The 25,290-nt window shown below is 62.5% G+C and overlaps 1 protein-coding gene across 5 annotated transcripts in view; it reads left to right on the plus strand.

The window, feature by feature from the left end:
- CPT1B (carnitine palmitoyltransferase 1B) overlaps positions 1–25,290 on the plus strand; it is a 61,397-nt gene that overhangs the window by 217 nt on the left and 35,890 nt on the right. For 3 of the 5 annotated variants that reach the window (XM_065590812.1, XM_008172799.4, XM_065590917.1), the window contains exons 2-13: positions 5,597–5,669; positions 11,809–11,968; positions 12,965–13,104; positions 13,566–13,737; positions 13,944–14,045; positions 19,942–20,079; positions 21,087–21,164; positions 21,362–21,469; positions 21,576–21,660; positions 22,572–22,767; positions 23,122–23,307; positions 24,040–24,145. In XM_065590812.1, the coding sequence (XP_065446884.1) occupies positions 11,828–11,968; positions 12,965–13,104; positions 13,566–13,737; positions 13,944–14,045; positions 19,942–20,079; positions 21,087–21,164; positions 21,362–21,469; positions 21,576–21,660; positions 22,572–22,767; positions 23,122–23,307; positions 24,040–24,145 (1,452 nt within the window). In that variant the 5' untranslated portion in view covers positions 5,597–5,669; positions 11,809–11,827. Of the gene's footprint in view, positions 1–4,692; positions 4,748–5,596; positions 5,670–11,808; positions 11,969–12,964; positions 13,105–13,565; positions 13,738–13,943; positions 14,046–19,941; positions 20,080–21,086; positions 21,165–21,361; positions 21,470–21,575; positions 21,661–22,571; positions 22,768–23,121; positions 23,308–24,039; positions 24,146–25,290 lie in introns of all 5 variants that reach the window. The other 2 variants (XM_065590940.1, XM_065590994.1) reach the window with 2 other exon arrangements.

Consider the following 25,290-nt stretch of genomic DNA (forward strand, 5'->3'; position numbering starts at 1 on the left):
GTTGGCCTCCCGCCAAGTCCCCAGCCTGTCCTAGCTGATTGCCAGCGACCTCGCTAGCTACAGCTGCTGGCCATCCTGGGCGTGTTTCGAGCCGTGCTGCCCCCTGTGCGCTCCATGTCATTAGCATGTTGCCCCCTGCCCTCCACGTGTCCTTGGCGTGTTGGGGATGCGCTGTCCCTTTGCGTGGTACTTGCTCCTGCCTGGTTTGGGGTGCACAGATGGGGGGTTTGGATGAACGCTCCCCTTTGGACCATGGCTGAGCTTGGCTGGGGGGGGGTGCCCTCAGTACATGTAGGGGTGCACTGTCCCTTCGTATAGGCCTTTGGGGGGCTTGGGGCTATGGGGGTCTGGGGTACGCTGCCCATTTGCAGCCTGTGTTCCCTGGTGTTTGGAGGTACGCCGTCCCTGTGTTGGGGTCTCCTAACCCGCTGTGCTCCAGGGGGGACCCCGCTGGGTTTGGGGACACACTCGAGGTGCTGGCCCTTGCTAGCTGGGCCTTGCCGTGTTGGGGTCCCTTCGCCTCTCGCGCCAGCCCCTGGGCTTGTTGCTGTCACTTGGCCGTGTCGGCCCTTCGGCCGCTGGCCCCCAGCAAGGTCCCCATTTCTATGGACAGGTGTCTCCAAGGGGCTCCTGCTCTCCCCTCCCTGCCAGACTTCCCCGGCCCCTCTGCAGGGCTGAGTGCCCGCAGCAGGACTGGCGCATCCTCCGCAGCCGGGAAGGGGAGTGCAGAGCGGCCCCGCACCAGGCTCCCCAGCAGGCTGACAGCACCTCCTGCTGGGGGTTCGTCTCCACTGCGGGCGGGAAGGAGACGGCCCCGGGCCAGCGGGATCGACCCAGCGCTAGTAACAACAGCAGGGTAGCTGCCGTAGAGCTGCCCCGGGAGACTGCAGTCCCTTGGCCCTGCCCCTGGGGCCGTGCTGGCCAGCGCCTGAGAGGGGCTGCAGGATCCCCCCGCTGGGTGGGTCGGGGTTGGCTGCACCTGAGAGGGGCTGCAGGATCCCCCCGCTGGGTGGATCGGGGCCGTGCTGGCCAGCGCCTGAGAGGGGCTGCAGGATCCCCCCGCTGGGTGGATCGGGGCCGTGCTGGCCAGCGCCTGAGAGGGGCTGTAGGATCCCCCCGCTGGGTGGGTCGGGGCTGGCGGCCAGCGCCTGAGAGGGGCTGCAGGATCCCCCCGCTGGGTGGGTCGGGGCTGGCGGCCAGCGCCTGAGAGGGGCTGCAGGATCCCCCCGCTGGGTGGGTCGGGGCTGGTGGCCAGCACCTGAGAGGGGCTGCAGGATCCTCCTACTGGGTGGGTCGGGGCTGGCGGCCAGCGCCTGAGAGGGGCTGCAGGATCCCCCCGCTGGGTGGGTCGGGGCAGCCAGTGCCTGAGAGGGGCTGCAGGATCCCCCCGCTGGGTGGGTCGGGGCGGCCAGCGCCTGGCAGGCTGCTGAGACTTCAGGTGACTGCATAGGGCCGAGCTGGGGCTGCTGCCTCTCTGCCCTGCCCCCGGGGCGGCCCTGCAGCCTTGGGGCAGATTCAGGCCTCGGAGTGGGGCCCGCTCTGTCTCTGCTCCCCAGGGAGGCCCTGGGGATCCCCTGATCTGGCCCAGCAGCCCTGCTCCCAGAGGCCTGGGGCAGCTCAGTGGGAATATGGCCCTGGCAGAGGGGGCTGGGACCCCGCCTGCTCTGTGCTGCCCCACGGTGTGCAGCGCTCAGCTGTTCCCATGCCGGCGGTGCGGCTGGGGGATGGTGTGTGGTTGTCCTGAGGAGACAGTGACTGTGCCAGGCGGTGCCCGTTGGGCCGGAGGAGGACCTAGAGGGAACCATGCGACCAAGCAGATCAGACACCCAGCAGGGCGAGGGGGTTGGGAGGTTCCCGGGATCATGGGCCCTTCCAGCGAGGAGCTTTGAGTGCAGAAAAGCTGTTCCTCTCCTTGACCTTACCCAGCATTTCGCACTCGCTAATTTGGGGGAGCTTGTCCCAGATCCTGGCTGCATTTGTCAGCCCAGGGGGTATCTGTCTGCAGCCGGGTGTGCCAGCCCAAGGGGTGTCCGTGTGTCTGTCTGCAGCCGGGTGTGCCAGCCCCGGGGGTGTCTGCGTCCATGTGTCTGTCTGCAGCCGGGTGTGCCAGCCCAGGGGGTGTCTGCGTCCATGTGTCTGTCTGCAGCCGGGTATGCCAGCCCCGGGGGTGTCTGCGTCCATGTGTCTGTCTGCAGCTGGGTGTGCCAGCCCAGGGGGTGTCCGTGTGTCTGTCTGCAGCCGGGTGTGCCAGCCCAGGGGGTGTCCGTGTGTCTGTCTGCAGCCGGGTGTGCCAGCCCAGGGGGTGTCTGCGTCCGTGTGTCTGTCTGCAGCGAGGTGTGCCAGCCCAGGGGGTGTCTGCGTCCGTGTGTCTGTCTGCAGCGGGGTGTGCCAGCCCAGGGGGTGTCTGCGTCCGTGTGTCTGTCTGCAGCCAGGTGTGCCAGCCCAGGGGGTGTCTGTGTGTCTGTCTGCAGCTGGGTGTGCCAGCCCAGGGGGTGTCCGTGTGTCTGTCTGCAGCGGGGTGTGCCAGCCCAGGGGCAGTTGGTGCTTGTGGCTGGCTGTGTCTGTCCATGCCTCTCCCTGCTGCTCTGAGGAGCAGGGTGGCTCTGACCCTTCCCTCACTTGGCCCATTCCCAGCCTCATGTGATGGAAAAGCTGCCCACCGGCCTGACATCACCGCTGGCCCCCAGCCCAGGGAGTGTCACAGCTGCAGCAGCGGTGGAGTGTGATTGGCTGGCAGGGCCTAGTGGGTGGGTGGGTGAGGGGGCCACAAGGGTGCTGTGGGGGCCGCAGGACCTAGAGTGGGGTGTGCCAGCGGTCCGCCCGCTGTGCTATGCCCCAGCTTTTAAATAGTGTCTGGGAGGGATCCGCCCACTGCGCCAGCCCCCCTAGGGGTCCCACGGGGGCAAGTCCCACAGCCTCACCCCCTCCAGCCCCCCGACGTCACGCCGTGAGCTCTGCCCCGTGAGTCCTGTCAGAGCCTGTGACTCGGCCAGGGTCGGCAGCACGTCCAGGCAGCCGGGTTGGGACTCATCTGGACGCCGCGTCCGGAAATCCTGAGCTCAGCAGCTGTGGAGGAAACGAAGGGGAAGGCCAGGCCCCCTTGAGCCAGGCTGCTGCAGGAGCCAGCAGGGTTTGCTTTCTCTGCCCCCTCTTTGCCTTGCCCCCAGGGGTCCTGGATTTCCATGGTCGGGGGGTGGGGGCTCCAGCTCCAGCTCCAGCTCTGGCCCGGTCTCGAGGAGGAGCCCATCAGTGGGCCCGACCCCCGAGGGGTCTCACACCTCCTCCAGGGTCAGCCATGTGGCTTCGCCTCCTCCTGAGACGGGTCGTCTGGGCCTGCAGCCCCCCACTGCACGCCGGCGAGTCCGACTGAGCCAGACCCTGACGGAGGCTTGGCCCGTCTGCAGGGCCTAATGCACCTTGCCCAGCACGGCCAGTCAGCTGGACACAGCGCAGGACAGAGAACGCCGGGTACAGCCGCGTCTGTGCTGCCTGGCCCCGCTCCGGGTGGTGCTCCCTGTCTGACCTCCTTGGGCAGACTCCAGGTCAGCACCCCGACTCCTCCCAGCCCGTTGGTCTCCAGCCAGGGGACAGTTGGCGGGGGGGATGTCCACATCCCTCTGGGCCCTTGGGCACTGGGGTCTCTGTCACAGTGATTGGCTCTACCACTGTCTCCTCACATGCTACATTGAGCTGGGGACTGAGGCCCAGACACCTGGGTGATGGCCACACCTGTGTAGGGTTACCATATTTAAGGTTTTAAAAAAGAGGACACGCCATGGGGCCCTGGCCCCGCCCCTTTCCCGCCCCGGCCCCACCCCAACTCCACCCCTTCCCCAAAGTCTCCGCCCCAACTCCACCCCCTCCCCTGAGCGCCCGGCATTCCCCCTGCTCCCTCCCAGCCACGCGAAACAGTTGCCCCAGTGCTACCAGCTTCACGGTTTGCCGGGCAGCCCCCAGACCTCCAGACCCTGCGCCCCCGGCCGGGCGTGTTGCACAGTGTGGGGGACTTAGGGCCCTGTACCCCCGGCTTCCTGCGATTCACCGTGACTCTCAGCCAGCCAGTAAAGCGGAAGGTTTATTGGATAACAGGAACACAGTCTACAGCAGAGCTTGTAGATACAACCAGGACCCCTCAATCAAGTCCTTTTGGGGAGTGCAGGGAGCTTAGACCCCAGCTTGGGGTTCCCTGCGTTGCACCTCCCAGCCCAAAACTGAAAAACTCCCAAATCCCTCCAGCAGCTCTCTTCCCCCTCCCCTCTGCTCCTCCTCTCCTTTGTTCAGGCTCCCGGGCAGAAGGTGTCACTTCTCCCACCCCCCTCCTGGCTCAGGTTACAGCTCAGGTAGCTCCATGTAACTTCCAGGCCACATTCCCAGGTCAAATCCGCCCTGCTCCCTGCTCCGTCACAGGGCACTTCCCCTCCCGGCTCCGGCTGCGCTGGGGAAGCGCCCGGCCGGGGGCGCAGGGTCTGGAGGTCTGGGGGCTGCCCGGCAAACCGTGAAGCCGGTAGCGCTCGGGCAGATCGGCTCTTCAGCTACACAGAGCTGAGGTGTCCGTAGGGTGACCAGATGTCCTGATTTTATAGGGACAGTCCCGATTTTGGGGGCTTTTCTTAAATAGGCATCTATTACCCCCCACCCCCGTCCCGATTTTTTACACTTGCTATCTGGTCACCCTATGTCTGGGGGGAGCAGCAGCCGCCGCCGTGGGGAATCCGCCTGCAGCTCGCAGCTTGCCGGAGCCGCTCAGGTAAGCAGGGGACTGGGGCAGGGATGCCGGCATTTTCCCGGACGTGTTCGGGTTTTTGGCAATTTCCCCCGGACGGGGATTTGAGGACCAAAAAGCCGGACATGTCCGGGAAAAGCCGGACGTATGGTAACCCTACACCTGTGTCTCTTCACCTGCCCTGAGAGCCAACAGCCCTTTTCCCCCCCAGATAACAATGCAGCACATGGGGGAACCAGTCTGCCAGAAGGAGACATAACAATATTACAGAATGGTCTCTGTGTGTCCCTGTGAGCTCAGTTCCCAGCCCCGCTGCCCGCCGCTAGGGCTCTCCTGCTGCCCGGAGGTCACTTTAGTCCTTGGGCTTCCCGCTGTCTCTGCAGGGTCTATCTATGACAGCGGGTTTCAAACTGTGGGAATGTCAGGCACTGGGTCGCGGCAGCTCTGGTGAGCATCACTGACCAGGCCATTAAAAGTCCCGTCGGCGGTGCTGCCTGGTTAAGGCAGGCTAGTCCCTACCTGTTCTGACACCGCGCTGCGCCCCAGAACGGCCAGCAGCAGGTCCGGCTCCTAGGTGGAGGGGCCACGGGGCTCCGCGCTGCCCCCGCCCCGAGCACCGGCTCCGCATTACTGGCCAGTGTGAGCTGGGGGGGGGGGCAGTGCCTGCGGGTGAGAGCCACGCAGAGCCGCTTATGTACCTCCGTCTAGGAGCCGGACCTGCTGCTGGCCGCTCCCAGGGCGCAGCGCGGTCCGCATAGGGTGACCAGATGTCCCGATTTTATAGGGACAGTCTCGATATTTGGGGCTTTTTTTATATGGGCTCCTATTACCCCCCCCCCCGTCCCGATTTTTCACACTTGCTGTCTTGTCTAGGTTTGCGGTGCCAGGACAAGCAGGAACCCTACCTTAGCACCCTCGCTGCGCCACTGACCGGGAGCTGACCGAGGTAACCCCGCACCCCAATCCCCTGCCCCAGCCCTGAGCCCCCCCAACGCTGAACCCCTCATTCCCAGCCCCACCCTGCAGCCCTCACCTCTGCACCCCAACTCTCTGCCCTACACCCCAAACCCCTCATCCCCAGCTCCGCTGGGCCGCGGACATCAACCATTTTCTTCAAGTGGGTCACCAGAAAAAAAGTTTGAAACCACTGACCTATGGCTATGGGCTGGCCCCAGCCAGCCCCGAACAGCCCATTCGTAGCGCCCCAGAGAAAACACAGCACGGCTCCTGCTTCACTGCTTGAACCCTTCGAATCTCCACCCGCTGGGTAGCAGTACCAAGCCACAGGGGCAGCGTCATCCGGTGGTCATCTGAATCCTACAGAGCAGTCCCCACGGCTGTCACAGTCGGCCTAGAGCTGGGGGATGGTGTGACGAACTGGGCCTGTTCTCACTGTGGTCTGTGAATGCTGACAGGGGAGTGTGCTGGGATAGTCTGCATTGGAGGATGGGATCGGCCCGGGGGCGCATTCCTGGGAGTGTAACATGAGAACCCAGGAAGGGGTTGAAGGCCAGGTGACTCCTTAGCCCGGGAAACTGAACAAAGGCTGTGGGAGGGGTCGCTGGAGGAGTGTGCTGGAAGCGAGCTGGAGAGATGGCTGGGAGACAGAGATGGCTCTGACCCCCCCGAAGGGGGGCGGGCTGGGATGCCCTGGGACCCCAAGCTGGACTTAACCGAGGGGGTCCTGTTGTCTGTGCCTGCAAGACCTGTCTTGGACTGTATTCCTGTCATCCAAATAAACCTTCTGCTTTACTGGCTGGCTGAGAGTCATGGTGAATCGCAGGAAGCCGGGGGTGCAGGGCCCTGAGTCCCCCAATACTCCGTGACAACTGGTGGTAGCGGTGGGATCTACTGCACCCCGTGGACGGCGCTTCCTGCAGTAAGTGACTGGGGAGCAGTAAAACGAAGGGGGATTGACGGGGACCAGGCGTGCTGAAGAGTGAGAGAGAGACGGTTATTACCCCTGGGAGTGTGTGGCCAGCGAGAAGGACTTTTGCAGTAACAGGGTCCCCCGGGGGGATCGCAGCGAGTGGTCCCAGGGGCGGAGGAGTCTGCAGCTCGACCCTGGCTGAGAGGCGGTGACCTCGAGAAGGGCTGGCACACTAGGGGGCCCCCTGGGAACTGTGGGGAGCTGTGAGCACACAGGCCGGTGAGTGGCCAGCAGGAAGATGTATGCCAAGCGGCTTAAGAGCGACCTGGTGGAGCTGTGCAAGCAGAGGCGGCTGCGCGTTGGGAGGCTCACCAAAGAACAGCTCATTGCCCAGCTGGAGGCGGAAGATCGCGCGAATGAACTGATCCCTGTGTCTCAGGGAAGCAGCCTGGCAAATGCAGCGCAGGCACCAGTGTCTGTCCCAGCTGGGAGTGGTCAGCCGGCTGCTGAGGGCTTCCCGAGACCCCTCCTTCCTATGCCTAGGGGAAGGGTGGGGAGGAGCCCAGCAAATACCGAAGGCGCCGTGACCCCCCCGGCCAGCAGGGGGTCCCCCCGGCGGAGCCCGCCGGCCAGCAGAGGATCCTCCCGGCGACGTTCGGCATCCGGGGAGCGGAATTGGCTGGAATGGGAGAAAGAGCTAAAACTGAGAGAGCTGGAGGATCGTGAACGACAGAGACAGCATGAACGGGAGGAGAAAGAGAGACAGCATCAGCGTGAAGAGAGACAGAGACAGCATGAACGGGAGGAGAATGAGAGACAGCATCAGCGTGAACGGGAGGAGAAAGAGAGACAGAGACAGGAGAATGAGAGACAGCGTCAGCATGACCTGGAACTGGCGAGATTGAAGGGCAGCGAACCCCCGGCTGCGGTGAGTGAGGGGGGACCCAGGACTGCACGGAGCTTTGATAAGTGCATCATGGCCCCATACAAGGAGGGGGAGGACATGGATGACTTCCTGGAGGCCTTTGAGACGGCCTGCGAGCTGCACCGGGTGGATCCCGCGGACAGACTCCGGGTCCTTACCCCCTTACTGGACCCCAAATCCGTGGCATTGTACCGCCAACTGGGAGAGGCAGAGAAAGGGGACTACGAACTATTCAAAAAGGCCCTGCTACGTGAGTTTGGGCTGACTCCTGAGATGTACCGGGAAAGGTTCCGGAGTCAAGATAAAACCCCTGAGGTCTCATATCTGCAACTAGCCGTCCGCATGGAAAGATACGCCAGCAAGTGGGCTGGTGGGGCCCAGACGAAGGAGGACCTGATTAAACTGCTGGTACTGGAGCAACTGTATGAGCGGTGCCCATCCGACCTGAGGCTGTGGTTGGTGGACAGAAAGCCAGAGAACCCGCGACACGCCGGGCAGCTGGCTGATGAGTTTGTAAAGAGCCGGTCAGGGGGTGGCAGGGAGGAGCCCCAAAGGAACAGGCCCGCCGCGATGCAGAGAGAGAGTCACCCTGGGACCTCCCAAAGGGGGAATATTGGGAATCCCCTCCCCCGGGAAATGCCCAGCATCAGGGACAACCGACCGGCTCGAGGGGACCCACGGGACCTGAGCTGCTATTACTGCGGCCGAAGAGGCCACGTTCGGGCCCAGTGCCCCAAGCTCAAGGACAGACTGAGCAGACCGAACCCGCACCGGGTTAACTTGGTAGAGGCCCAGACGGACGGGGGGCAGGCTTCTCACGCAAGAGGGGCTGGCAGCTTATCAACTGCTCAAGAGAGAGAAGGGCCCCAGGCCAGCTTCTCTGGGGGGCCAGATGCTCTGGATTCAAAGTTCTCCGTTTACAGGGTTGGCGCGGGGCTGTCCCTGCGGAGCGAGTGCCTTGTTCCCCTGGAGGTGGATGGGAAGAAAGTTTATGGATACTGGGACACGGGCGCAGAGGTGACACTGGCCCGGCCCGAGGTGGTGGCCCCAGATCGGGTGGTGCCCAACACCTTCCTGACCCTGACCGGGGTGGGCGGGACCCCATTCAAGGTTCCCGTAGCGAGGGTACACCTGAAATGGGGGGCCAAGGAGGGCCCCAAGGACGTGGGAGTGCACCACCATTTGCCCACTGAGGTGTTGATGGGGGGGGACCTAGAGGACTGGCCAAGCAGCCCCCAGACCGCCTTAGTTGTGACCCGCAGTCAGAGCCGGCGAGGGGCACTGCGCCCTGGCCTTGAGGGGGGTGCCTTGCCTGAGGCGCAGGACCCTAACCTGGTGGGGAGGGAACGCCCAGGGACGCGGCTCAGGGAGGCTGCAGCTTCGGACCCAGCGGGCGAGAAAGAGCAGGTGGCCATCCCCGTCCCAGCTGCTGAGTTCCAGGCCGAGTTACAGAGAGATCCCTCCTTGCAGAAGATAAGGGACCTGGCTGACCTCAATGCGGTACAGACCATGGGACGAGGTGGCCGGAAAAGGTTCCTGTGGGAGAAGGGGTTCCTGTACCGAGAATGGGCTCCCCCAGGGAAAATGGAGTCAGGGGGGATCAGGAGGCAGCTGGTGGTACCCCAGAAGTATCGCCGCCAGCTGCTGTGCCGGGCCCATGACATTCCTCTCTCAGGGCACCAGGGAACCTGGCGTACCCAGCAGAGGCTGCTACGGAGCTTTTACTGGCCTGGGGTCTTTGTTACTGTCCGACAGTACTGCGGATCCTGTGACCTCTGTCAGAGGGGGAGGAAGGCCTGGGACAAGGGGGAAAACGGCTTTAGGACCCTTGCCCAGCATAGAGGAGCCTTTCCGGAGGGTGGCCAAGGTAAAAAGGGCGGCTCTGAACCAAGAGAGCCCAAAGCACAGACCTCCAGACTGGAGCGCTGGGAGAAGACCACAGCCCAGTTGGAACCCCAGAGGTATGGGGGTGGGAAAAGGGCACAGGCCGCATAAACCTTCCCACATGCGAACTGCGAGTGCCATCAAGCACCCCCGACCTAAGGGGGGGCGTGAAACTGGAGGGGCCTGGTGTAATTCTCACCAAGGAATGGGAGGGATGCGGGGGCATCCATGGGAACGGGGGTAGGTTCGAACTTCCCCGGGTCACTGGCTAAAGTGACCCTGCTCAGTTCGGTCTCGAAGGGGGGAGAGATGTGACGAACTGGGCCTGTTCTCACTGTGGTCTGTGAATGCTGACAGGGGAGTGTGGCTAGGATGGTCTGCATCGGGGGATGGGAGTCTGCCCGAGGGAACATACCTGAGCTTGTAACATGAGAACCCAGGAAGGGGTTGGAGGCCAGGTGACTCCTTAGCCCGGGAAACTGAACAAAGGCTGTGGGAGGGGTCGCTGAAGGCAGAGTGCTGGAAGGAGGCTGGAGAGATGGCTGGGAGACAGAGATGGCTCTGACCCCCCCGAAGGGGGGCGGGCTGGGATGCCCTGGGACCCCAAGCTGGACTTAACCGAGGGGGTCCTGTTGTCTGTGCCTGCAAGACCTGTCTTGGACTGTGTTCCTGTCATCCAAATAAACCTTCTGCTTTACTGGCTGGCTGAGAGTCATGGTGAATCGCAGGAAGCCGGGGGTGCAGGGCCCTGAGTCCCCCAATACTCCGTGACAGATGGCCTCCGGGGGGGGGGGGGGCAGGGCTGAGACCTGGGGTTAGGGGGTGGCCCCCTGGAGGGGGGAAAGCAGGGCCTAGAGCTGCGGCTGAGGGCCAGTCCCCTGGGGAGGCGGGGGGTGAGAGCTGGGGCTGGACGGTTGACCCATGGGGTGGGAGGGCCTAGAGCTGAGGGCCAGTCCCCTGTGGGAGCAATGAGGCCTGGGGTAGGGGGGCAGTGGGGCTGAGAGTTGGGGCTGGGGGATGGTGCTGAGAGTCAGGGGCTGGTCCCCTGTAGGGGATCGGGCCTGAGAGCTGGGGCTGGGGAGTGGCTCTGTGGGGGGCGGCAGGGCCTAGAGCTGGAGGTCAGTCCTCTGTAGGAGTAACGGGCCCTGGGGTTGGGGGGCAATGGTGCTGAGAGCTGGGGCTGAGGGCCACCCTGTGGGAGGGGTGTCTGGGAGTGATTCCCTGTGGGAGGCGGCAGGGCCTACAACCTGGGCTGGGGGGAGTCTCCTGTGGGGCAATGGGGCCAGGGTTCCCCTCTTTAGGAAGCCCTCTGTGGGGGCAGCCCCTGGAGGGCTTCAGTTCATGCGAGGGCTGAGGGGTCCTCTGTGGGGGAGGCAGGGGGTGGGGCAGGGGGCACCTTCTCTGGGGCGGGAAGTGGGGCTGGGGCGGGGCAGGGGCTGCCCTCTCTGGGGCGGGAGGTGGGGCTGAGGCAGAGGGTGCCCTCTCTGGGGCGGGGCAGGGGGTGCCCTCTCTGGGGCGGGAGGTGGGGCTGGGCTGGGGCAGGGGATGCCTGGGCTGGGGGCGGGAGGTGGGGCTGGGGTGGGGCAGGGGGTGCCCTCTCTGGGGCGGGAGGTGGGGCTGGGCTGGGGCAGGGGATGCCCGGGCTGGGGGCGGGAGGTGGGGCTAGGGCGGGGTAGGGGGTACCCTGTCTGGGGCTGGGCTCTCCCAGGAGCTGACAGCGGGTGGGGCTGGGGGTTCTCTGGCAGTTGGGGCAGGAAGGGTGGAATCGATCCCCCAGGATGTCCGGTGCCAGGTCAGGAGGCTGGTGCCCTGGGGCAGCCCCTAGCGACCCGGGCCCCCGTGTTGGGTGCTGTCCAAACGCACCAGGAGACGGCCCTGCCCCACGGAGCTCTCCACCCATTCCTGTCGCTCTTGGGGGTCAGGGCGGGCACCGGCACTGCCGCGGGGCAGGGATTTCTCAGCTGTGGGTCGCCAGGCCATGGAGAATGGGGCTGAGAGCAAGCTGGTCCCTGGGCGGGTGGCTGCGCCTGGCAAGCCCCCGGCGCCAGGAGCCGAAGGGAGCTGTGCCGGGCCCCTTGGGCTCTGCTTCCGTCCCCCCAGTAGAGCCGGGGGCTTGTTACCCTGTGTGCAAGGTCCGGAGGAGCATAGTCACGGGCTCCCCTTTCCTCCGCGCCCTCCAGGGCTGCCTGTCTGCCCCAGCCTGGGCGTTCCCTGTGGGGCGGGGAGGTGCTATTTCTCAGGCAGGGGGTGGCTGTTGGGTGATGCTCAGGGGACTTACGGGGGGCGGCGCTGCTTTGTGGGCTGCGTGCAGGGGTGTCAGGAGGAGCAGATGCTGGGGAGAAGGGGGGGCGAGTCCCGTGCTCAGTGGGGATCCCAATGCCTGCTCTCTGCCCCCTCCCCTGGCAGGCAGTGCAGGACCCCCAAGATGGCGGAAGCGCACCAGGCCGTGGCCTTCCAGTTCACGGTGACCCCCGAGGGCGTCGATGTCCAGCTGAGCCGCGAGGCTCTCAAGCAGATCTACCTGTCTGGGGTCGCCTCGTGGAAGAAACGCTTTGCCCGCATCAAGGTGAGCTGGGCCCCAGAGGGTGGTGGTGCCAGGAGGTACGGAGGGTGGTGGTGCAGTGCCAGGGGGTGGTGCTAGTGGTGTGCCGGGGGGTGCAGTGTGTGTGTGGGTGCACTGGTGGGATGGCAGTGCCCAAGGGGTCTGGGGGGATGCAGTGCCGGGGGTAGTGCCGGGGAGGCACTGGGAGGTGCAGTGCTGGGGTGGCAGTGTTAGGGGGTGCACTGGGGGGTGCGGTGCTGCAGTGGTATTGCTGGAGGGCACTGGGGGGTGATGGAGTGTCAGTGCGGGGGGGTACTGGGGGCTGTGGTGCTGGGGGGTGGTACTGGGGGGTTTGGTGCCAGGGGTGGTGGGCCTGGAGGGTGCAGTGCTGGGGGGGTATGGGGGGCACTGCAAGGGGAGTGTGGTGCTGGGGGGTTGTTGGGAGGGCCCCTGGGGTGTGTGGTGCTAGAAGGTGGGGCTGGTGGTACTAGGGGGTGTGGTGCCAGAGGGTGGTGGGGCTGGAGGTGCGGTGACGGGAGGCCCTGAGGGGTTGTGGTGCTGGTGTGGGATGTCAGGGGGCACTGGGTGTGTGTGGGGGTGCGTTGCTGGGAGGGCAGTGGGGGTATGTGGTGCCATGGCAAAGGGTGGGGCCAGGGGGCACTGGGGGGTGCAGTTATGGGGGGCACTGTGAGAGGAGTGCAGTGCCAGGGGGTGTTGGGAGGGCCCTGGGGAGGGAGGTTTGCGGTGCCCAAGGTTGGGGCTGGTGGGCACTGGGGTTCTGGGGCCAGAGACGGGTGCGATGCCAGGGTGTGGGGCTGGCATCTCCCTGCAGGATCGCGCTGGGGCTGGCGAGTAGATCAGGCTGGGGTGCCTTGCAGCACCGGGGCACAGGGAGGGAGCGGGGAGGCACACTGGGGGACTATTGCGCGGGGTGTGGGGAGGATCACCGGGCTGTGCCAGGGAGGCAGCTCCCTGGTGCCCCCTGCCCCGCGTCGCCCTGACTCCCGCTCTCCCCCCCAGAACAGCATCCTGACCGGTGTGTACCCCGCCACCCCCTCCAGCTGGCTGGTGGTTGTCATGGCGACAGTGAGCTCCATGTACTGCCGCATTGACCTGTCCATGGGCCTGATCTGCCACATCAGGCGGTACCTGCCCAGCTGGTGAGTGTCAGCCGCCCCCTTGGCAAGGCCAGCCGGCCCAGGCCTCTCCGCCCGCCTGGGGCCTCCCTGCCTGGGAGCCCATCACCGCAGCCTCTGGGCCTCCCAGTCTTTACGGTCTGTCATCCCTTGGGAAGCTGGGGCCCAGAGGTGAGGTGACTGGCCCAGGTCACACAGGGAGTCTGTGCCAGAGCAGGGACTTGAACCCACGGCTTCTGAGTGCCAGGCCAACACCTGAGTCATTGGCCCACACTTCCCTTGGAGTCCACTGGGACCCCCCCCCACCTTTTCCCCGATTTCCCACTGGTCCTGCTGCTCCCTCCCCAGGAGCCCCCAGCGATTCCTGGAGCCCCTGGTGCCCCCAGCGCATGCAGCGTCCCACGCCGCTCCACGGTGCTGGTAGAGGTGCCTGCGGGTGGAGAAGGCTGCCCCGGCATTGACCTTCCTCTCGTCATTCATTGCAGCCGCTACCTGAGCTTCCAACACCGGACCCTGCTGAGCGCCGCGCTCTTCTCCACGGGGGTCTGGCTCTCGGGGATCCTGCTCTGCCGGCAGTCTCTCAAGCTGCTGCTCTCCTACCACGGCTGGATGTTCGAGCCCCACGGCAAGATGAGCCGGAGCACCAGGGTCTGGGTGGTGAGTAGGCCAGGGCAGCCCGTTGCTAGGTTTGCATGCGACAGGGAGGTCGGCGGTATATCTGTGTGGTGGGAGGGTGGTTCATTGCTGTGGAGCGGGATACAAGGCTCTGCATGTGGGGGGAGGTGGTATGTTAATAATGCACCAGGCAGAGTGTGGGGGCTCAGTCCCCCCCCTTCACTCCAGCCCCCTCCTTTGCTTTTCAGGCTCTAGTGAAGGTGATGTCTGGCCGCAAGCCCATGCTCTACAGCTTCCAGACCTCTCTGCCCAAGCTGCCAGTTCCCACCGTGGAAGCCACAATCCGTAGGGTAAGAGGGGGCACTATCTTACTTAGTGACTCGTCTCACCACTGTCCTGTGGCAGTGAGTTCCACAGGGTAACCATTTGCCTTTCCTTGTATCTGTTGTATCTCAGTGTTCCCAAGTGCCCCTTGTAGTTCTCTTATGGGACTGGCTGTACCACTCCTGCCTTTCTAAAAGCAGCATCTGCTGGGACTGGATTGGCAGATGATGTCCACTTCCCCAGGGAAATGGAATGCTAATCTGTATTTTACTGTTCAACCACTTAGTGGCACTGAGTGTAAAACCCCGTATTGAAATGACCTCTGCCATACCTGGCAGCTTATTAAAGCATCTTATGCGGAACACATCTGGTGCGTATAAGCCAGTCCATAGCTGGTACAGAAGTACATGACATGGTGTCAGGAGTAAACTAAGAACAGAAACAGAAGGAACCAAGCATCAAAGGTTGCAGGATCGCATCAACATACCACTCTTCATTGCCCCAGAGAACTTCAGCTTTGGCGAACCTTCCCAATGGACAGAATGCAAGCGGTAGTTTGGAAGACTTCAGACTGCAGACATACCCACAAAGAAGGTTTTCTGAACTTGGTCCAGTTTACCACAGGAATAACTTACACCCTGAATACATAGCTTTTGATCAAAGGACCACCGACCAACAGGCCTTCTCAGCCGCAGTGTGGCACCAGGCTGGACCTAGTGAGAAAAGTGGAAGAACTCAATGGAATATTTGGTGATATTGGACTTCTGAAAGGAGATCCCGTACAATCACCTTAGGAGATGATGCTGAACCATACAGTGTATATACCCCTCGCAGGATTCCTATCCCCGTACTTCTTACAGTGGAAACGGAGTTAAAGAGACTAGAGCGGATGGGCATGGTGTGCCCCAACGGCACCGGTTATAAAGAAACATGGAAAAATACGAATCTGTGTCTTAATGAGAAGAGGAAGGCAAGAGAAAAATTAATCCTTCCACCCCTGGCTGACTTCCTCCCCAAAGTGAAAGGAGCTACAGTATTCTGCAAGCCGGATGCCTCGAGCAGATTCTGGCAGATTCCTTTAGCCAACGAAAGTGCTAAGCTGACTGCATTTATCACACCCTTTGGGAGATTTTGCTTTTGTAGATGACCTTTTGGGATCACCGGTGCACCTGAAATTTTCAAAGACCGATGGCAGAACTGTTAATGAACCAAGTGGAGCTGCAGGTTTCATGGATGATATTCTGATAGGTGGATCTTTGAAAACTCTCAACAAAGCCCTGAGCCTGATCAGTCAGTCTGGGCTGAAGTAAAACAAGGAAAAATGTTTTCCGCCCCACTCCCCAAATGGAGTGGATCAGTCCTAGCCCTAAGTAAGAGCAATTCAAGAATTGACAGCACCAAGTCACGTACCAGAACTGAGCCGTGTACTGGGGATGGTCAGTTACTTTGGCTGATACCTACCAGTCATTTAGACCTGCACTGAATGAACTGTTAAAGTCCAACACATCGTGGCTATGGGGCCAAATCAAGACATTGCCTTAAAAAGGTGAAGGAAATTATCTCAGCAGCTCCAGTTCTCGAGTTCTGTGATCTGAGCAAACCCACAATGGGGTCAGTGCAGACACAAGCAGCTACGGCCTCTGGTGTGGTGTTGTAACAACTGGGCTCGGAGTGGCAGCGAGCTGCACTTGGCTCTGGCCCACGCACTGAAGCAGACAGTCGATCTGCACAGATTGGCAAGGAGGGCCTGGCAAGCGTGTGGGCATGTGAGCACCTGTACAGATAGCTGTGTGGACTGGATTTGTTTACACTGATTGATAACAGACCATAAACTGCTTAAACCTGATCAGGGGAGAAGACCTGGGTCAAGCACCCGCTGAGGTGCCAGTGTCTATTGCTAAGGTGAATGCGATTTAACCCAATTGCTGGATATGTTCCTGGGAACAATCTCCGAGTAGCAGACACTCTGTCACGGAGCCAGGCATCGCACCCAACTACCTGTGAGCTTGAAGATGAGGTAAATGCGTACGAGAATGCTGTGGACACGGGCAGACCAGTGTCGGGAAAGAGATGACTCCAGCTACAGAAACCAACCCCGATAGACACACAACTCCAGGAAGTTCTAAGCTGCGCTGGGCAGCAATCTAAAGGGAACTAAGGAAGTGGCAAGAGGCTACTTTGCAGTGTGGGGACAATTGAGCAACTCAAATGGACTCATGATTAAGGTTAAAATTTTGTCACGGATATTTGAGTAAAAGTCACCGACAGGTCGTGGGCAATAAACAATAAATCATGGAAGCCCGAGCCCTGCCACCCGGGGGTGAAGCTGCAGATGTCACCTAAAATCCCAGAATCCATGACCTGCATGACCAACTCATAGCCTTGCTCATGATTAAAGGCAATTGCGTTGTAATTCCAAAGGAAATGAGAGGAGAAATCCTAAACCTCATCCGTGAAGGGATCATGGATTAACTAAATGCTGTGAATGGGCCAACCAGTCAGTGTGGTGGCCGGGCATCAGCGAGGACATAAAGTATCTGCACGTGAACCTTGCAGAACTAACAGACCATCACAACACGAAGAAAATGAATAACACCACCCCTACCAGACAGACCTGGGAAGAATGAGCTGCAGATTGATGGGACATCATGACCTTGTATTCGTGGACTGTTTTTCCATGTGTATAAGTAACAGTGACAGACCCCGGTTGTCGATGGGCGGGATTGAACTGGGGACCTCTGGAACTTAGTGCATGAGCCTGTACTGCATGAGCTAAAAGCCACGTGGCCCTTAGCGAAGCCTGTAGAGGAGACTCGTTAATCTCTCTCTCTAAGCGGTCTCGGTGCCACTCGATGGGACAGACACCACCCCCAGGCGGTGGGTGGGTTACTTAGAAATAACGTATTTGAAAGCCATGACATCTTGTCGTGTTGTAGAGAAACGAATGTGCACTTTTGCTCACTTCGGCATTCCAGAGCAAACAGTGACAGACAACGGACCACAATTCACTACAGCAGAATTTAAGTCCTTCCAAGCGAAATATGATTGTGATCATATTACTGGCAGCCCGCATTCCCCACAAGCGACTGGAGAGGCTGAGAGAGCCGTACAGACAGTCCAGAAATCCTACAGCAGGAAGATCCATTCCTTGCTCCTCTGAGTTGGAAAGGTAGTTCCATCTCCAACGTGGAGAGAGTGGCCAGCTTGGATGAAAAGGCTAAAAGAGCATATGAACACTTTTACAACAGATGTCACTCTGTTACAGAACTGCCAGGTCTAGAACCTGGTGACCATGTTCATGTCAAATTGGATGGAGAAAAAGGAGGGCCAACTCCAGCTGTTGTAACGAAAAAGAATTCAGAGCCCAGATCATACGTGATCATGACCAGCAGTGGAGCGTTCAACAGAAACCATCGACATCTACAATTCGTTCCTCAGAACAATGAACGGAGCAACCTCTACAGATGCAGAACGAGAAGAGGACGACTCAAGAACGCCAAGCCGACCAAAGCCCATCCTTGTACCTAATGGACAGCCCGACGACCAAGTTGTTGCACATTCGGGTCATGTAATTAGCAAACCAGGACGATTCAGACACAGACTGATCCATACTGAACTTCAAAGCCACATATTGTCCATGACAGGAATGGGGCATTTAAAGAGGGCGATGTGATGAAAGGCGAAACGGTAGAGCCGGTTGAGCCGCCAGGTGGCGCGGTGTGTCCAATACAGTAGAACCTGAGCGTTCTGAACGCCCGGGGATGGAGGTTGTGCCCAGCCTGACGCTGACCAGAGCCTTTCAAACGGTTACAACTGAACATTGACTTGATGCGGCTCTGAAACTTCCCTATGCAGAAGAGAAATGCTGCTTGTAGCTATCTTAACTGAAATGAAACAACCCCGGACGCAGCTCCCTGACCTCGTCACGTCTCTTTCTAACTCTCCCCGTAGTGTGTTAGTAGTTCACGTTTAACATACCACTGTCCTGAACCTGCTTTTCTCCCCTCCGCTGCCGCTCGATGGTGCACTTCCGGTTCCAAACGAGGTGTGCGCTTGACTGGCCAGTTCGTAACTCTGAGTTGCGACTGTTATTTACACACCTGGCCGAGCACTGAAGGGCGTTACGGGGTGTGTAAGGCGGCTCTGTGGCCAGTCTCTAGCTGGTACAGGAACATGACACCCGCAGGATCTCTGGCTCGTGGGCTCCCCACTGCCAGGGCCTGTTAGAGGAGCTCTGTCCTGGGAAGGAAACGGGCATGGAGGGGGGCTCCAGTAACGGCGCAGTAAAGCAGCAGGTGGAGTTGCTCTGACCCTGACGCTGCAGAAGCGCCTGAATGGACTGAAGTGTCTGTAGCCAGAGCTGGGAGCAGGGAGACGGGCCAGGCGACAGCCAGCGTAGCGGGGCGCCGGGCGACAGCCAGCGTAGCGGGGCGCCGGGCGACAGCCAGCGTAGCGGGGCGCCGGGCGAGAGCCAGCGTAGCGGGGCGCCAGGCGATACCCAGCGTAGCGGGGCGCCAGGCGATACCCAGCGTAGCGGGGAGACGGGCCGGGCGACAGCCAGCGTAGCGGGGCGCCAGGCGATACCCAGCGTAGCGGGGCGCCAGGCGATACCCAGCGTAGCGGGGAGACGGGCCAGGCGACAGCCAGCGTAGCGGGGCGCCGGGCGACAGCCAGCGTAGCGGGGCGCCAGGCGATACCCAGCGTAGCGGGGCGCCAGGCGATACCCAGCGTAGCGGGGAGACGGGCCGGGCGACAGCCAGCGTAGCGGGGCGCCGGGCGATAGCCAGCGTAGGGGGGCGCCGGGCGACAGCCAGCGTAGCGGGGCGCCAGGCGATACCCAGCGTAGGGGGGCGCCGGGCGACAGCCAGCGTAGCGGGGCGCCAGGCGATACCCAGCGTAGCGGGGCGCCGGGCGACAGCCAGCGTAGCGGGGCGCCGGGCGACAGCCAGCGTAGGGGGGCGCCGGGCGAGAGCCAGTGTAGCGGGGCGCCGGGCGAGAGCCAGTGTAGCGGGGCGCCGGGCGAGAGCCAGCGTAGCGGGGCGCTGGGAGGCTGCGGCTCGTAGCCGGGCTGGCAGGCTACAGGGGAGGGGCAGCAAAGGAGTGACAGCTCCAGGGAGCTGCAGTTGGACAGCACAGGGTCCTTGATGTTAGGGACCAGGGAAAGCAGCATGGCACAGACACCTGGGGCCACCCGCTGCAGCCTCCAGGCCAGGAGCAGAGTGAGTCAGACCCCCTGGCCTGGCCGTGGGGACCCCTGGATGTCACTCTGGGCTGGGTGGCTGTCTATAGGGGAACAAATGCAGCCCAGCGGGCCCCCTCAGGAGCTCTGCCCTGCAGCGTGGGCACACGGGGTGCAGCGTGGGGACCCCACCGGGGCTGGTCCTGCCGCAGGCCCCGAGCGTTGCTGGGGATGTTCAGCAAAGGAAGGCTCCGGAGGGGCTGGCTGGGGGCGTGGGAATGGGAGAAGCCAACCCGGCCTCGAGTGGGCTACAGAACTAGTGAGCTGGGGGGGAGCGGCTCTGTCGGGGGGATTCCAGGGGGTGGAAAGGGGAGAAATGGGGGAATCAATGCAGGAAATGCGAAGCCTGATTTCAAGCAGCGGGTCCTGGCAGGGAGCTGGGGGATTGTCTCCCAGGAGAAGGGCTTGGGGACCGGGGCGGGGGGCATTGCTTCCTGACGGGTGGAGCTGGCTGGGAATCGTCCCAAGGAAAGGACTGGGACATTCAGAACTGCCGTTGCTTGGAACGGGGCTGGCCGGGGGCAGCTCAGACCCACAAAGCAGGAATCCTCTCTCTGCTCTGAAACGCAGCATGCACCCGCCCTGAGCCCTGCCCTGGACTGCGGGGGGGCCCGGGGGGGGGGGGGGGGGCTCAGACTGCCCCCCGTAGGGAGCCCAGGCTCAGGCTGGCCGTGTCTCTGCAGTACCTGGAGTCCGTGCACCCCCTGCTGGAGGAGGAGAAGTACCGCGAGATGGAAGTCCTGGCCCAAGCCTTCCAGCAGCACACAGCCCCCAGGCTGCAGAAGTACCTGGTCCTCAAATCTTGGTGGGCAACCAACTATGTGAGTTCCCTTCCCCTGTGCCGCCGAGTGCCCGGAGCCAGCAGCCCTCCCGCGCCACTCTGCTCCAGTTCCTGCCTCTCCCGCCTTCTCCTGGGTCCCTCCCCAAAGCCAGGCTCCGGAGCCTGGCGGGCTGTAGGCTCTGGGGGTCTGCGGTGCCCGGGCTGGCCCGGTGCGGGAGCTGGGCGGTGGGAGCTCGTGGTGACCCTGCTTGCTGGCAGGGGCTGGCTCCGCATGGGGGACAGCTGCCCTGGGCTTGCCCCGGCAGTACCCCCCATCCCGTTAGCCCCAGGGCAAGAGTGGGGCTCTCAGGCCTGTGACAGGAGCTACAGCCCGTCTGCCTGACACAGCCACGCGGCTCCATCTGCCTCGGCTCTGCCTGTGGGCACCAGTGCTGGCCGTGAGGGTTCACCGCCCCCCTGACCCCGCCATGGGCAGCAGCCACTCCAGCATCAGTGCAGCACGAAGCGAGGACGGTTGGGCACCCCCCAGCCACCCCGCTTGACTGGGACGGGGACGGTGAGGAGTCGTGGAGTGGACAAGGAGGTCGGAGGCTGGGGAAAGGCTAGCCCAGGCTCAGAAGTGACCTGGTCCTGCCGGAGTCCATGGGAGCCCGCAGGCCCCTCCCAGGTCTAACTGGCATGGCAGCATGCCCAGTCTGTCGGGGGGGGGGGGGCAGCAAGACTCAAGTCCTTGTGAATCAGGGACCCCCAGCCTGCTCCCCCTCTCAGGAGCTTGGGGGCTGCGGGAGGCAGTGCAAGGACACAACCCCGCGTGTTGTTCCCAGCTCCTCCTGCAGGAGGCACTCACAGCCCAGCTGTCCCAGGAGGGGAGGTGGGCACCTGGGACCACCCGCTGGGACAGGCCCTGGGGTCCCACGGCCTCAGAGGAGGCAGAGGCAGCGCCATGGAGGAGTCGGGCAGGCCCCTGCCAGCCCTGGCCTCTCCCACTGCCCTTGTCTGTGCTGCCGCTGGGGGCTGCTCGCGCTCACAACGCTCTCCCGTTGGCAGGTGAGCGACTGGTGGGAGGAGTACGTCTACCTGCGCGGACGAGGCCCCATCATGGTCAACAGCAACTACTACGCCATGGTGAGGGCGCAGGGCCGGCGAGCGGGGGCTTCAACCCGTCCTCTCCAAAGGGCACCCGGTGGAGCGGCCAGAGACACTGACCCCCTTCCCCAGAGGAGCCCAGTGTGTGGGGGGTCACCCCTGCTGCTGGGCTGGGAGCTGCACCCCCAGAGCCTGAGCAGTGCGGGCTGTGACCCCCGTCTCTCTCCACTGCCCAGGATTTCCTGTACGTGACGCCCACCCCCCTGCAGGCAGCCCGAGCCGGCAACACCGTGCACTCCATCCTGCTCTATCGGCGGAAGCTGGACCGCGAGGAGATCCCCCCGGTGAGTGTCTGGTCGCCACGCCGGGAGGGGCGGGGGGGGGACGGCCTGAGCTGGGCGGGGGGCAGGCAGGGACCGTGGGTGAGTCCCCTCTGTGCTGTGCTGCTAGGTGATGGCGCTCGGCATCGTGCCAATGTGCTCCTTCCAGATGGAGAGAATGTTCAACACCACCCGCATCCCCGGGACGGAGTCGGGTACGTGGCGCGGGGGGAGGGGGGGACAGGAACCGGAGCCGCTGCTCCCTCTCCCCAGAACCAGACTCAGAGCCCGTCCCCCCACGGCCTGGCGGCTCTGTTCCCCCAGGGGCAGCGCCTGGAGCCCGTCCCCCCACGTCACAGCGGCTCTGTTCCCCCAGGGGCAGCGCCTGGAGCCCGTCCCCCCCACGTCACAGCGGCTCTGTTCCCCCACGGGCAGCGCCTGGAGCCCGTCCCCCCACGTCACAGCGGCTCTGTTCCCCCACGGGCAGCGCCTGGAGCCCGTCCCCCCACGTCACAGCGGCTCTGTTCCCCCAGGGGCAGCGCCTGGAGCCCGTCCCCCCACGTCACAGCGGCTCTGTTCCCCCACGGGCAGCGCTTGGAGCCCGTCCCCCCACGTCACAGCGGCTCTGTTCCCCCACGGGCAGCGCCTGGAGCCCGTCCCCCCACGTCACAGAGGCTCTGTTCCCCCACGGGCAGCGCCTGGAGCCCGTCCCCCCACGTCACAGCGGCTCTGTTCCCCCACGGGCAGCGCCTGGAGCCCGTCCCCCCACGTCACAGCGGCTCTGTTCCCCCAGGGGCAGCGCCTGGAGCCCGTCCCCCCACGTCACAGCGGCTCTGTTCCCCCACGGGCAGCGCTTGGAGCCCGTCCCCCCACGTCACAGCGGCTCTGTTCCCCCACGGGCAGCGCCTGGAGCCCGTCCCCCCACGTCACAGAGGCTCTGTTCCCCCAGGGGCAGCGCCTGGAGCCCATCCCCCCATGGCTCTGCACTGCAGCTGGGCTCTTTCCCAACACTCCCAGGTGCAGGGCCCCGTGGGCCCTTCGTTACCCCCCGAGGGCTGCCATGCAGGCCCAGGGTGCAGTGAGCAGTGGAGAAGGTGACTGTGGCCGGTGCGTCTCCTGCCCGCAGACACCCTGCAGCACCTGTCGGACAGCAAGCACCTGGCCGTCTACCACAAGGGCCGCTTCTACAGGCTGTGGCTGTACCAGGGCGGGAGGCTGCTGAAGCCGCGGGACCTGGAGCTGCAGTTCCAGAGAATCCTGGACGACCCGTCGCCCCCGCAGCCTGGGGAGGAGAAGCTGGCGGCACTCACTGCTGGAGAAAGGTGGGACCCAAGGAGGCAATGCCAGGGGCTGGCGAATGGGGCACTGCCAGCCTTGGAGCTGAGAGCCCCTGGCCTGGGAGACCGCCCAAGTGCAGGCATGGCTTAGGCTGGGCAGGGGAACTGGGCCTGGCCTGTGAGGTTGGGGGAGGGGAACTGGGCCTGGCCTGTGGGGTTGGGGTTGGAGGAGGGGAACTGGGCCTGGCCTGTGGGGTTGGGGTTGGGGGAGGGGAACTGGGCCTGGCCTATGGTGGGAGGGGGGATTGCCAGAGGGGGATGCATCAGGATCCTGGCATGGGTCTGCCCCAGCCCCTTGATCGGCTTCAGTAATGTGCCCTCCCTCCCCCATCTGGCCAGGGTCCCGTGGGCCGAGGCCCGGGCCAGGTTCTTCAGCCAAGGGAAGAACAAGGTGTCTCTGGACGCCATCGAGCGGGCTGCCTTCTTCCTGGCGCTGGACGAGGAGGCGCACGGGTACGAGCGGGGCAGGGAGGATAGCATGGACCGCTACGCCAAGTCCCTGCTGCATGGCCGCTGCTACGACAGGTAGGGGACAGCGCCGCCGCCCCGCACCTCCACCCTGGCACTGTCCTGGGCGCTGGCCTCCCCAGCCTTGACTCCGGACTCTTCCCGTCACGGCATCCCTCCCCGTTTCCTCGCACGCCCGTGCCCGCCGCGGGTCTCACGTTGTGTCTCCCATCCCCTTGTGCTCCCCCCTGTGCCAACCGCAGGTCTCACGCTGTGTCCCTCGCCCCCTTGTGCTCCTCCTGTGCCAACCGCAGGTCTCACGCTGTGTCCCCCACCCCCTTGTGCTCCCCCCCCATGCCAGCTGCGTGTGTCTCCTGCCATGTCTCCCACCCCCTTGTGATCCTCCCCATGCCAGCCACAGGTCTCACACTGTGTCCCCCGCCCCCCTTGTGCTCCCCCCTCTGAACTCCTCCCTTGCCAGCCACAGACATCTCATGCCGTGTCCCCCACCCCCTTGTGATTCCCCCCCATGCCAGCCGTGGATCTCACGCCGTGTCCTGGCCCAGTGCCAGCCATGTGCATCTCACAACACGCCCTCCACCCCCTCACTGCCCCCTGCCCGTTGTGTGCAATTCATGCCATGTCCTCAGTGCCCTCGGGACCACCAGTACCAGCTGTGTGTGTACGACAGTGTGCCCCTCCTCCCCTCCCCCCATGCCAGGTGTGTATGTCTCACGCTGTGCCCCTGCCCCGGCACCCTCCCCGTCTCAGTGTCTGCCAAGTATGTCTCATGCTGTGCCCCTCCCCCAGGTGGTTCGACAAATCCTTCACCCTGGTCGTGTATAAGAACGGCAAAGTGGGCACCAACGCGGAGCACTCGTGGGCCGACGCGCCCATCATGGGGCATCTCTGGGAGGTAATGGGGGTGGGGAAGGGGACTGTCCATGGTGTGCCTGGGGCAGGGGCCAAGATCCCACCCTCAGTGCAGGGAGGATAATGCCAGGAGATGCTGTTTCAGGGTGTGCCTCTGCAGGCGAGTCTGAGCCCTGGTGGGGCGGGGGTGATTCCGGGGGGGGGGCACAGAGACAGGAGGGTTTGGGAGTTCCCAGCCCAGGGGGCTCAGGGGTGTTGCCAGGGTGTATGTGGACAGAGGGTCAGGCTCTGTGTGCAAAGGGACTCTGAATTCTCAGCCTGTAACAATGCTGGTTCTGGCGGGACCCAACGGAGAGTGTCAATTCAGGACAAATTGCTTAAAACAGGGCAGTTACAGCCCCAGGCTGCGGGTTTTCCACCTCTAAGGCACCAAACCAGCCAGATAGAGAGAACTTCGGTCTCACCCCACTGGCTAACCACAAGTCACACAAGCAATCTCCTTAGACACTCCAGTTTCCCAGTATTACCACCAGTACCACTCGTTATGGGGACAAATGGTTATGAAAACCAATACCCCAGTAAAAGAAAAAAGGTTCTCCGGATCCCAAAGGACCGAGCCCCAGACCCAGGTCAATATACAAATCAGATCTTACCCACAAATCACGCTGTTGCCAATCCTTTAGAATCTAAAATCTAAAGGTTTATTCATAAAAGGAAAAAGATAGAGATGAGAGTTAGAATTGGTTAAATGGAATCAATGACATACAGTAATGGCCAAGTATCAGGGGGTAGCCGTGTTAGTCTGTATCTACAAAAACAACAAAGAGTCTGGTGGCACCTTAAAGACTAACAGATTTATTTGGGCATAAGCTTTCTTGAGTAAAAACCTCACTTCTTCGGATGCATCCGAAGAAGTGAGGTTTTTACTCATGAAAGCTTATGCCCAAATACATCTGTTAGTCTTTAAGGTGCCACCAGACTCTTTGTTGTTTTAGTAATGGCCAAGTTCTTAGTTCAGGCTTGTAGCAGCGATGAAATAAACTGCAGGTTCAAATCAAGTCTCTGGAACATCCCCAGCTGGGATGGGTCCTCAGTCCTTTGTTCAAAGCTTCAGCGTGTGGCAAAGTTCCTCCAGACGTATGAAGCAGGATTGAAGACAAGATGGAGATGAGACATCAGCCTTTTATA

Source organism: Chrysemys picta, chromosome 1 (genome assembly GCF_011386835.1).
Source record: "Chrysemys picta bellii isolate R12L10 chromosome 1, ASM1138683v2, whole genome shotgun sequence".
Taxonomy (NCBI): domain Eukaryota; kingdom Metazoa; phylum Chordata; order Testudines; family Emydidae; genus Chrysemys; species Chrysemys picta.